Genomic DNA, 12588 nt, shown 5'->3' on the forward strand with positions numbered 1-12588 from the left:
GAAAGGCATGCTGGTAGAGTATCTACTTGTTTGGGGCTTCTTGTTTAGTATTTTCTTTGGCCAAATTGAAATTTTGGGAGCACCAACATGAGATGTCATGAACATCTTCACTTGGAACCTATAAGGAGTGCTTGCGTATGGTAGCATTAAATAGTGTGCTTGTTAAACTTAGGTTTTACCTTGGGACTATAGTTGACCTTGGTCTTTCTTGGACCTCTTAGTTTTTAGGCTATATACATGTTGGATGGAAGGGAGAATTGTGAGGCCACAAGGGTTTGAAAATATGCTCCTCAGAGACATGTCCCTTGCCAAAAATAACCTTGTGCCCCATGGGGGGATTTTTTGGGATGTGGGGACAGGTAGGAAATGTCCCGAACTCACCCCCTTTTATCAAAATTTTAAGAAACATCCCTGTTGTGAGGTACTCACACATCGCCCCATTGCAAATGAAGACCCCCACTTTTTGCTTTCTAGGGTTAGCTCTTTTAGTTTTGTTGTTGGTTGTTTTAGTGTCTTAGCCTTTGCATTGAAGGGATTGAGTTTCTCAAAGGTCATCAAATCAGGTGGATCTCCTCAAGGTGGAGTGAAGGAGGTTAGGTCAGTTGAGTGATTAGGGGTTATTTAGATCATTCCTAGGGTTTTTGTGTACTATTTGGTCACACTTCAAGTTGCTAAATCAAACCTTGGTTGAATGCATAGTGTCCTCCTAGGTCCCGTCCCTTACATCAAGGTCAGAGTGAACTTGCCTTAAAAGTCTGGAATGTCATCCTGATCCTGAAATGGCCTGAAATTTGACTAAGTCTGGAAATTTGAAGGATCCTCCAAAAACTAGATTTTGCATTATAACTCATGGAGGTTTGAAACCACTCTCAAACATCCTGACAATATATATGGAATATAACTTAAAGTATAAGAAAGAGAAAAGACATAAGGAAATGTTATATTCCATATATGAATCCTGGCGAAGAGACTAACTTGTCAAACAAGTCAAAACATTGACCTGTCGTGGCCGAGTCTTGGAACTTGGACTTGGCGAGTTTTGCCATAACTCGCCTGACTCGCGAGTCAGGCGAGTTTTGGTCAAAACTCGCCGAGTCCGAGTCCCGAGTCAGCAAAACTCGGCGAGCTTGGCTCGACTCGCCAACTCGGCGAACTCGCCTGACTCGCGGCGAGTTTGGGAACTCTGGTCACTTTGAAAGGATTGTGTGTTTCCAGCCAAGCTGTACTTTCTCTTGTGCGAGTTGAACCCTACTTTCTTGGACACCAGGATAAGAGATAAACCATTTTTTGTGGGTGCTGATCCATTCATTTCTTTCAGCTGAGTGATCACTTTCCAGGTGTTTTTGAGGTCAAATCTACAGAGGTTATTATTTATAGTTTGATGTGGATATGAGGATTGAAGGAATAAAATCGCCTTGTCTTTCTAGGTTATTTTATTGCAATAAGAGGACACCTAGTTCTAAGGGAATCATACAAGTTGACACAGAGCATTTTGGGAGGCAAAAATAAGTGCAAAATCTTATTGTATTTTATGATTAAATCAACCTTGTGTTTTGGTGCTACTGTCTTCTGTAGCAGAAGTTCTGAGTGTGTATTCTCTGCCATAAAAGTAGTTTTCTGAGTTGGGTTTGGCTGATTAAATGTTCTAAGCGTTTAGGAGTGCTTTGGCATACTTTGGAGTTATATTGGATTCTATTGCTGCACTTGGGAGGCTTATCAATGGCTATAAAATAAGTTATTCTGGACCTGCTGTTGACTGTTCTTCACTTGAACTTGCTGCTCAAGTTTGAATGTAATGTCCCCTTTCTAGCAGTCATCTAGCGACTTGTCGTTAGCCCTTTTTGCCATGGTCCCGAGGGCTAACCATAACATTTCAGGGATCGGTGATGGTTTTGGCCTAGGCAATTTCAGTTGCAGGCCAATCGCAGGATTTTTGACAGGTTTTCCAGAAACTTACTATTTATAGTAAGTCAGTTTGGGCTCAGCGACTAGTAAATTTTGAAGCAATTCTGGTTGACATTAATTTGGTACATTTAATTATTCTCTTGGATTGCAAATTTAATGGGGTCATTAATTATTTGGGCAAAAATCAAAAGTTCCTAAAGTTAAATTTAAATATTTAACTTTAGAGGTTATTTAATGTTGAAGCTAATGTTAAAAGGGAAAAATTAAAAGTACCCCTTCCTTGTGGAGACATAAAGGGATAATAATATTTTATTCGACTTTTCATTTATCCCACATTTTTGGTGCCTTGGCATGTGTGCCAAAATGAAGTAATAAATATGGGCATTTAATGAAGATTCAGACATCTTGGAATTTGTGAAATCTTGGGATTTGAAGTTTCTGGATTCAATTCTGGAAAAAAATTCAGGCTTTTGGGGACGAAATCCCTCAATAGCAACATTTCCTACATCTGTGCAAACCAGGCCTGTGAAATCTATAAACAAACTGCAGATATTGGGAGCCATGGCATTGTTCATCACAGGAGGAAGCTCAGGGAGAAGTGGAGTTAACTTTGGGTATGTACTGTTGTATTGGAAAGCATTTTAATTTGCAGAAGCTAGTGGATAACCAGTTAAGGGAAATGTAGGGTGAGGAAACCTCTTACACAAGTGACAGCGTTGAAGTTATTAGTGCTGGCTGTTCGTTTAGGAAAGGAAGTACCTTCAGCACCAAGTTACAGTAGTATCGACCCTGCTGGAAATCGCACCTGGAATCTTGTAATGCCACGATAGCTCACTGTAGTCCAGTTGTATCAACATTGGAAACCACGAAAGATCTTGAGGGTAGTCGCAGAGGTTAGACGCAGTAATTTTTGTGTGAAAGAGACCACCCAGCGGCAAAGGATATTAATGGTGTGGTGGAGTTTAGACACAGTGTGCAGCCGTAAGGAAGGTATTAGATGAACACTGGTATTCGGTTGGAAATCTAAATGTGAGGAATAACATTGCAGAGCTTCCGCCTACTTCAGACCATTCACGTCATAGCTGAAACAACTCTAATGCCCGGAGGTGATAGTAACTGCTGCAAACCATTGCGATAAGTCACAAGTGGAGTGTTAGTGGGCTCGACTGAGACTTCAGCAAAGTACAGGTCACATAATTTTTCAAACTTCTGTTCTTCCTTTGCAGCAGACGTCTGGTTCATAATTTAATATGTAAAGGAAATAATTTAGCTGAATGAATAATGAAATATTCATAGAAACTAATAGCAACTGAATTTGTTATATGGACCATGAATTCCTCTCATAAAGGTTTAGTGTAATGAAAGTAGTTATCAGCAAGTTATTGTGCTTGTGTGTATTAAATGTTAGATAGATTGCAAAAAAAAAACTCCAAATGCAACAGGTATCAGCAAACCACAGGAAAAACTCAGTTCACTCCTCATTTTGGAAAAAACTCCAAATTGATTGAGGAAATACCTGCAGCCCGTTAGTCAGAGTGGTTTTAGCAAGCAGGTCAGTCTGTTACACTGAACCAATCTGCAGTATCTCATATTTTGAGGTATTTGATGTTGTGGTTGATAGTTTCATCATATTGTAATTTTGTATTGAAATGCCTAGTTGCAATGACAATTTTTCATTAACACATGTTAAGCACATTGAGTGTACATTGAAAGATTTCTAATCAGACTTCCTGTCAGCAAGAAAACCATTATTTGTTTGGTCAAATGGTTCTCCCATTTGGCAAGTATTCAAAAAAATATAGGGGTGTATATTACAGCAATGGAAGTTCCATTTTAGTAAATCCAATGAGAGATAGGTTTGACAAACCTTAACCAAACAATCTATGTCTCCTAACAAAACCCCAATATATATTGAATATGCATATGAATTTATTATAACATAATGTTATAAACTTACAACATCGTGCAATTTTAGGACAAGAGGCTTATACACAACAAACTAAACATTACAATGCATTAAAAAAGCATATCTAGTTTTCAAATGTGGAAGACAATTGATGTCTCACACATATGGCATGTTTACATAATTCCAAAAGAAATCTCTTCAGATGCATTATGAAATTGTAGTGTTCCATAAATTTGAACATAAATCCACATACAGATGCTAAAATTACCGTATGCCTCTAGCAGTAACCATGGAGGGAGAGATAATTCGAAAAAAAGGACCCCCATTATGTTTCAAAATAGCCACTCAAAAATATTGATGCTATTCAAACAGACAATTCAATTTTCCAAGTGGTTAATTCATTTTATCTAAAATTATATAAATAAGAACCTCAAATTGCATAAAAGAATAATTAATGTGCATATTTCACGGTCCTTCCATACTTCATGGCATGTTTAATAAGTGGCAGGCAACAAGCATCGACTCAACAATATAATCACACTCATAGGCACATTAAAGGCCATTCCATAAATATTTTATGCTCTCTTGTAGTATAGACAATACAGTTATAAACTTTCACATGGTTAAGACAATCATATACTGCTGGATACAGGATTTAAATTCTCTTCTGGACAATACAAGTAAAAAGAAAACTGTATAGGAGCTGTAACTATTTTAAGTAGACTATATAAAAGACTTCCATAACTGATTTTGGCTGGCTGATGTCCAAATCCATGTTCAAAAATCTGTTTCTCAATTAATAGCTACATACCTGGTGATCCTCTTGCACTTTGCAGAACTGCAAAAAGTTGTTTCCTGGCTTCTCGGGAAAAAGAGACACCTTTGAGTTTTAAATCATCTCCTATTGCATCATTCTGTCACAAAATTCAATGAAGCGTTAAGACATCATCACAACAAGAGCTGCTGGAAACCACACAACATACTAGCCAAGTAATTCAACTCATACTAACCAAGTAATTCAACTCATACTAACCAAGAAAAGGACTGTAGCTAAATTCAACTTAGGATGAAGAAGAAAATCCTTGATACGTGGAAGTGGATACACTGTCTCTCCACCTTGCTGAGAAAGTATCTTACCCATGTCCATTGATTCAATTCCTACATTAATTAACAGAACATAGTTGCAACACATAAGGTTTTCACCAAACGAATATACAGTGCAAACACTCTCTCTTTACCCATTCAATTTTTTAAATAGTGAATGTAAAGAGCTAAAAAATTAAACATCACATTGTAATCACAATGGTAAAAGACTAAATAAAAGATTCATTTACTTGGAATTTGTAAGCACGAAATAACAATAACTTTTTTGTTATCATCACAAGCAAATCTATATTTTCTCCAAGCCACAGAAAAAATGAGAGGGAAAGAAAGAAATCATATTATCTACATGAGTCACTAAAGTTGGTTGATTGGAACAAAGATTACAATTGGCTACAATGAAAAATGATAGGGCCAAAAAAAACCCAGGTTCTGAAAAGTAACTGAATAAAAAAAACATAAATTCCCACAAGCTTGATTTTTATTAATATCCACACAAATAATCAACACTTCACTCCAAATTTTGTTACAGTTCTAAATATCATTTGCAAAAGAGTTATGGAGTAGTTTTACCTTAAAGCGTTCAAATCTACATATCTATCACATGGAACCTAGGAAAGTTTGTAACAGACTATATAGAATGTCGGTATTACAACTCATTCAGAGTGCTCTACTCCCCTTAAATGTCAAAGTGCACAAATGCAAGAGCCTCAATTTCCATCAGAAAGATGTGTGTAGAAAACAAAACCTCCATTTAAATGACTTACATAAAAAAAGAATGGTGTCTCTTACATTATCCAATTCAAGTAGAGTTTAAATGGAGTAATATTTTGACAAATTCTTCAAATGCTTTTACAAAGTCTAGATAAGGAATTACTAATATTACCTACAATAAATAAAGATGCAGCCAAGAAAATGTAATATGATCAGTAACCTGCACAGGTAATGACAGATAATAACATAGATGAAATTTCTAAAAATGTGGACAGTATTGAAGCGAAAAATATATCATTATTCCTGCTAGATTCTAGATATTGCCCCACATACTCCTCTAAACACAAACACAGATTCAAATAAAGTTGGACAAAGAATCTCTATGGGAAAATCAGAAAGGAAGAAACTTACTCTTGATTGTGTTAATCCCCTATTTCAAGAAGATACTCAAATTCAGAATAGTTGCATGGAAATGAGGAAAAAAATGAAAATTTCCAATGCCAAATATTTTTAAAAACAACACCCAGCAACTTGCAAAAGTAATCAAATAGTTCTTCACCTTTCAGCAAGCACACAAACAGCACAAAATAATCTTTCACCAAACTTTACCTGCAAACTTGAATCTGTTGACACTCAAGCTGAAACTCCAATCGAGTCTTGCAATATCAATTAGGATGGATCTTTCACCACCATAGCCGATCTTCTTCGAGAGGGTTTATGTCCTAAAATAGTGAGCCAAGCCAAGTCCAACTCCAAAAAACATGCAGGGTTTTCTTCTTACCAAAGTGAAATATCAAAAATTAATACACTCCACATGTGCAAATGATCTCTGAAATGCCTTTTAATAAGTGCCTCCAAGCCCAATGCCCTAATTAGGGCTTTGCGCTTTTAATTTAATTTTAAATTCACCTTATGTCTCCCTAAGTTGGTGCCCACCTCCAAAAAGTACTTTATTTAATTATATAAAACCTTAAGTGCCAAAATAAAGTCAATTTATTAAACTAAATAACATTGAAATGGCAGCATAGAGGGAATAGCGCAGCTGGAGGGAAATTTGAATTCTGCGAATGGAGGGAACTGCGCGGCTGGTTCCTCTGGTTCTGCTGCCTCTGCAGCTCAAGGACAACTTGTCTCTTTGGGATCTACGGTGGATGATGAGGATGGTTGAAAGGATGGGGACCCACGGCATCGGGACCCTCCTCTTGACTTTAAAAATACTGAAGATTCTTCAAATTTGGGTCCCGAGAACTTGAACGCTGAGTTGGAAAAGACGGCTGAAGTCAAGGTTCTCAAACCCTGGAACAGTTTATTTGCAAACAAGCCCACTAGTAAATCAACTTTTTCCTCTGTGGAAGATATTTCTGATAGAAAGGTAGGCAGATTAGCTACTGCAGTACCAGATGTGGTCATAGACCACAGTATTTCTCTAATGGCTTTTTCTCTAGTGGGGAAATTTGTTGGACCCAGACCTAATATTGAAGTTGTTAGGTCTTTTATGAAGAGAAAATGGAGGTTGAAAGGACAGGTTGATGTCTCAGCCCTATCAAGGGGTTTCTTTGTCTTTTCCTTCTCCTGTGGGGAAGATTTGGAAATGGCTCTGGGTGGAGGACCCTGGATGCTTGGGAAATCTTCTTTATCCTTAAGAAAATGGTCTCCAAAAATGGAGCTCAATAATTCCTTTTTTGAATCTACTCTAGTCTGGGTGCGGTTGCCTGGTTTGCCGCTTGAATTTTGGTTGGAGGACGTGTTCTCAGGCATTGCTAATTCTTTCGAGGAGCAGCACGAAAGAGACTGGTGTATGCGAGGATACGTGTTAATATCTCACAGAATATGGACCTTCCTAGCTCTATCGAAATAAATTCCAAGCTAGGTAAGTGGGAACAAGTTATAGAGTTTGAATCCCTCCCTTTTGTGTGCTTTTCTTGTAAGAAAGTTGGACATCGGGCAAAGGCTTGTCCTAGTAACCCAAAGAATGCTCAGAAGCACAGTAATCATGTCAAACAGATCTGGAAAGAGAAGATGAACAAAAATGAGGAGGGTAGATCGAAGGGAGGAATTGGACTTCCTAGTAACTCAAAAGATATAACAAAGGATGAAAGGAAAGCTAGTCCTTCCAAGGATACTCCTCAGAAGGAAGTCAGAAAGGATAAAGAGAATGTATTTGAAGTTAAAACAATCAATGGATTTGAAGCTTTACAGATTCAAGAGGAAGAAAATGTAATTATAGAAGAAATTCTTGAAGACGGTGAGATTGGCGACATAAATGAATCACAATATGAGTCTCCAAAAGATACAGAACAGGAAAGTAATAAAGTGTGTTCAAAGGACTTTGAAGGTCCAGATGTTATCATTGAAAAAAAGACCCAATTCAAATCGCCCCAGGTTAACCTTAACTCTCTATTCCAAAGTTTTGGAACTGATTCGCCCACCTCTTCTCAAAGAAAAGGAGAACCTTGGAATAGTAAGCAGTCTGCATATAAAGATGAAAAAGAAGAAGAGATAAAAGGAGTGGGAAAAAAGAAAAACAAGAGAACAGGTTGTTCTAATGGGGTTAAAAATAGAACTAGGTCTAAGGCAGATATTGGTCTTTCCAAATCCCCACAGGGACGTAAAACTATGAAATGGCATAGGGACCAGGAGAGCAAACAAAATATAGCTGATGGAAGGCAGCGAACCATTCAGGAATCTTGCTCCCAGGTTTCCAAATGAAGGTAATTTCCTGGAACATACGAGGCCTAAATGGTCTCTATAAACAGGATGTGCTTAGGAATTTTATTAGAGATCATAAGCCGGACATTATCCTGGTTCAGGAAACTAAAATGAGCGAGGAAAAAGTTGAAAAATTAAAATTCTTTAAACAGAAAACTATTGATGGTGTTTGTGGTAGTAGTTCTAATGGAGCGTCTAGTGGGATTGCCATATTTTGGAATAAGAAAACTATTGATGGAGATTTGATTGATGAAGATGGTAATATCATTTCTATGAGAGTGAAATGCATTGCTGAAGGATAGGAATGGGTGGTCACCAACATTTATGCTCCAAACTCTAAAGCTGCTAGGAGTAAGTTTTGGGACAAAATCCAGCAGAAAAGAGGGATTTTTTCCCAGGATAGTTGGCTTTTGATGGGAGATTTCAACACCCCTCTGCAGGAGATTGACAAATTTGGAGGAACCCAAGCTTAACTAGATAGCAGGATTGATCTTATGGACTTCATCAATGCCAATGCCCTCATTGATGTTGACCTTTCTGGAGCCTCCTACACTTGGTCTAATCGAAGGGATGGAGGAGATCTTATTCAGGTAAGGCTAGATAGATCCCTTATCACTCCTAACTGGGTCCTTAAGTATAGATGTTCTCTGTCTGTTATTAACAAAATAGAATCGGACCATTATCCCATTTCTTTTGTTGTTGATTCTATTAAGGGCAAACGCTGCTTTCCATTCTGGTTTGAAAAAATGTGGATTTCACACCCTTCTTTGGAAGTTTCCATTGCCAAATGATGGAATATAACTGTGGATGGTTCTGCCATGTTCAAAGTTGCTAAAAAAATAAGAAATATCAAAGGCAACATTAAGATTTGGAATAAAAAGGTTTTTGGAGATATTTTTGAATCCAAGAGGAAGCTTAAGGAGGAATTAGAACAGATTCAAAACTCTATTCAGGAATATGGTTATAAGAAGTTCCCCAAGGCTAAAGAAGATGAGGTTCTAGCCAAATTACACAGCATTATTTTAAGAGAAGAAATTTACTGGAGGCAGAGATCTAGGGCTATTTGGTTAGAAGTTGGTGATAGAAATACTAAATTCTTTCATATGACATCAATGAAGCATAAAGCAGCAAGCAGAATTTCCAAATTAATTGTTGATGACAAAATTCTTGTCAAAGATGATGACATAAGTGATGAAGCTGTAAGGTTCTTCTCTAACCTCCTGACAGGTAGCAAGGAAATTGACATTGTTAAGCAGCAAGATCTAGTTGATAATATTCCTAAGATTATTGGACCTAATCAAAATAAGATATTATCAGCCATCCCCTCAGTTGATGAAATTAAAAAAGTTGTTTTCTCCTTTCAAGGGGATAAGGCACCGAGCCTGAATGGCTTTCCCCATGTTTTTCTTTCAAGAATATTGGCACATTGTTGGGGCTGATATGGCCAATGCTGTCAAAGAATTCTTTGGATCCAGAAGAATTCTTAAAGAAATCAACTCTACTTTCATTGATCTAATTCCTAAGGTAGCTGGAGCTGATTCTATGAGTAAGTTTAGGCCAATAAGTCTTTGTAATTCTTTTTACAAGATAATTTCAAAAGTCCTGACTTCTAGATTGCTGGTTGTTCTTCCCCTTGTTATCTCTGAGGAGCAAAAAGGATTTGTCCCAGGCAGGCAGATTTTGGATTCTATAATTCTTGTGCATGAGAATATCCACTCTCTTAATGCTGCAAACAAAGAGGGATTTCTCATCAAGCTGGATTTGGCAAAAGCCTATGATAGGGTTGAATGGCAAGTTCTTTTTAGGATCATGGAGGCCTTTGGATTTGATGAGAAGGTTATTAAAATCACTAGAGAGCTGATATCTACACCAAATTTTTCTATTCTTATTAATGGATCTCTGTCCAGATTTTTTAAATCTTCAAGGGGTCTCAGGCAAGGAGATCCTATCTCGCCTATTCTTTTCACTATTTTGGCAGAATGTTTGAGCAGATTGATTCAAAAGTTGAAAGAGAATAGGACCATCAAAGGGTTGCAACCCTCTTCTGCTAATTTCTTCTACACACATCAACAGTTTGTTGATGATACAATATTGTTGGGATATTCTTCTGTTAGCGAAGCTTCTGCCTTCAAAGGTGCTCTCAGATCTTATTCCCTTGCTACTGGATAGCAGGTTAATTGGGAGAAATCTGCTATTTACTTCATCAACACCCCCTTGTTGAGGCAGCAGAGGATTGCTAACATAATTGGTTGTAAGGTTGAGCTGCTCCCCTCTACTTATTTGGGTGTCCCTCTTGGTTTGGCTCATCCAAACTCTTTCTAGAATTCTTTAATTGATAAGTTCAACAAAAAAATTGGCTGGTTGGAAAGGCTCTATGTTATCGCAGGCTAGTAAGCTTCAGCTTCTTCAAGCCACTCTTCAGAATCTGTCTGTTTATGCTCTTAGTTTGTTTAGTATACCGGTCAAATTTGCAAAAGCTTTAGAAAGAATTCAGAAAAGATTTCTTTGGTCTGGTGTGGAAGATAAGAAAAGGATTGCTTTGGTTGCCTGGGATAAAGTTTGTTGTCCTAAAAGCAATGGGGGGTTAGGTATTAAATCTCTTAAACCTTTCAACAAATCTTTGTTAGCCAAACAGATTTGGAGGGCATATGGTATTAAGAGAGATTGGAGTAGGGTGTGGTTTGACAAATACATACATAATCAACCCATTCATTCCCTTCTCTATTCTAAAGATATCCCTGTTGGATCTTTTATATGGAATAGTATGATCAAATCTATTAAAGTTGCTAAAGCTGGAGCCGGATGGGTCCTTGACAAAGGTAACAAAATCAGATTTTGGGAGGATGTCTGGATCAAAGATGAGCCTCTTTTTAATAAGGATTGCAGCCATTTCATTGAAGACTGTAAAAGGAGGTTTGGTTCTATGGCCTGTAATTATTGGGAGAAGAATAAATGGGTTAGACTTGATGCGGTTTATGCTGGATTTTCTTCGCTCCAGCATGATTTGTTGTCTTTTTCTGTCAGCAAAGATTATGATGATGTCTTCTTATGGAAGAGTAATCCTAGGGGTAATTTTACTATTGCCTCTGCTTATAAAAAAATAGCTATCGGGCCTGCAACCCTATATGGACTAAAGTTTGGAATAGATTCCTCATTCCTAAAGTTAATATGTTTTTTTGGCTTGCAACTCACAACAAGATACTTACCATTGATAACCTAGTTCAAAGAGGATTCATGATTCCTAATAGGTGCGAATTATGTCAGAAAGAGGCTGAGTCTGTGGATCATTTGTTCATTCACTGTTCTTTTACCTGGGAGATCTTAGGTAAAGTGTGGACGCAATGGAAAGTTGATTGGGTAATGTAGAATAGTTTTAAGGAAGTCCTTTGGCTCTGGATTTTCCCTACCAAGCTTCCCATGATTAAGACCCTCTGTTTCTTTGTCCTTCCTATGACCTATTGGCATATTTGGAAGGAGAGAAACAATAGAATTTTTAGGGAGACTAAGTGTTCTTCTCAGGTGGTTTTTGAAAAGATTTGTAGGGCTATTAAAGAAAACATCAATACCATTCACAAAGTAACAAGCAGTGTAGTTATATTGACATGACTGATAATGAGAAAAGCATTCTAACTGAATGGAATTTGATACACAAGGTCTGGAAGTCTGATATGAAGAGTAGAAGAGATAATGTTGTGTGGAGGTTCCCTCCTCATGATTGGGTTAAGGTGAACTTTGATGGTGCAGCTAAAGGAAACCCAGGGAATGTTGGAGGGGGAGGGGTCATCAAAAACTCTTATGGCTTTTGTGTAGATATGATTGCCTCTCCCTTTGGAGTTCAAAACAACCATGTGGCAAAAGCTCTGGCAATGTTAAAATGTTTTCAGCTTGTTCAGAGATTTAATTTTAAAAGAATTTGGCTGGAGGGGGACTCCCTTAATATAATTCAAGCTATTAAAGGTATTAGTTCCCCTTCTTGGAATATCCAAAATATCATGGATAATGCAAAAAATTTGTTAGACGCCTATAATAGTATGATTATTACCCATACCTTTAGGGAAGGTAACAGGGTAGCCGATTTGTTAGCCAAGGAGGGGGTCATTTTAGCGAAGGATGCTAATTATATCGGAGAATCATCATGTAAGAACAGAGTCCGAGAGCAATTATTTTATGACAGAGTCCATGGTACATATTAATTTCATTATTACCTTTCTGGGTTCGGACTTTAATGATAGATTTTGGAGTGAGGCGAATTG

At 37.5% G+C, this 12588-nt stretch overlaps 1 protein-coding gene across 1 annotated transcript in view; it reads right to left on the bottom strand.

Moving 5' to 3' along the window:
* The window catches only part of LOC131029704 (uncharacterized), an 88013-nt gene that overhangs the window by 24323 nt on the left and 51102 nt on the right, over positions 1-12588 (bottom strand). The window contains exons 8-9 of the mRNA XM_057960305.2: positions 4845-4969; positions 4623-4725 (exon numbers count right to left, since the gene is read on the bottom strand). Of these exons, the coding sequence (XP_057816288.2) occupies positions 4623-4725; positions 4845-4969 (228 nt within the window). The remainder of the gene's footprint in view (positions 1-4622; positions 4726-4844; positions 4970-12588) is intronic.

This window comes from Cryptomeria japonica, chromosome 9 (genome assembly GCF_030272615.1).
Source record: "Cryptomeria japonica chromosome 9, Sugi_1.0, whole genome shotgun sequence".
Lineage (NCBI taxonomy): Eukaryota > Viridiplantae > Streptophyta > Pinopsida > Cupressales > Cupressaceae > Cryptomeria > Cryptomeria japonica.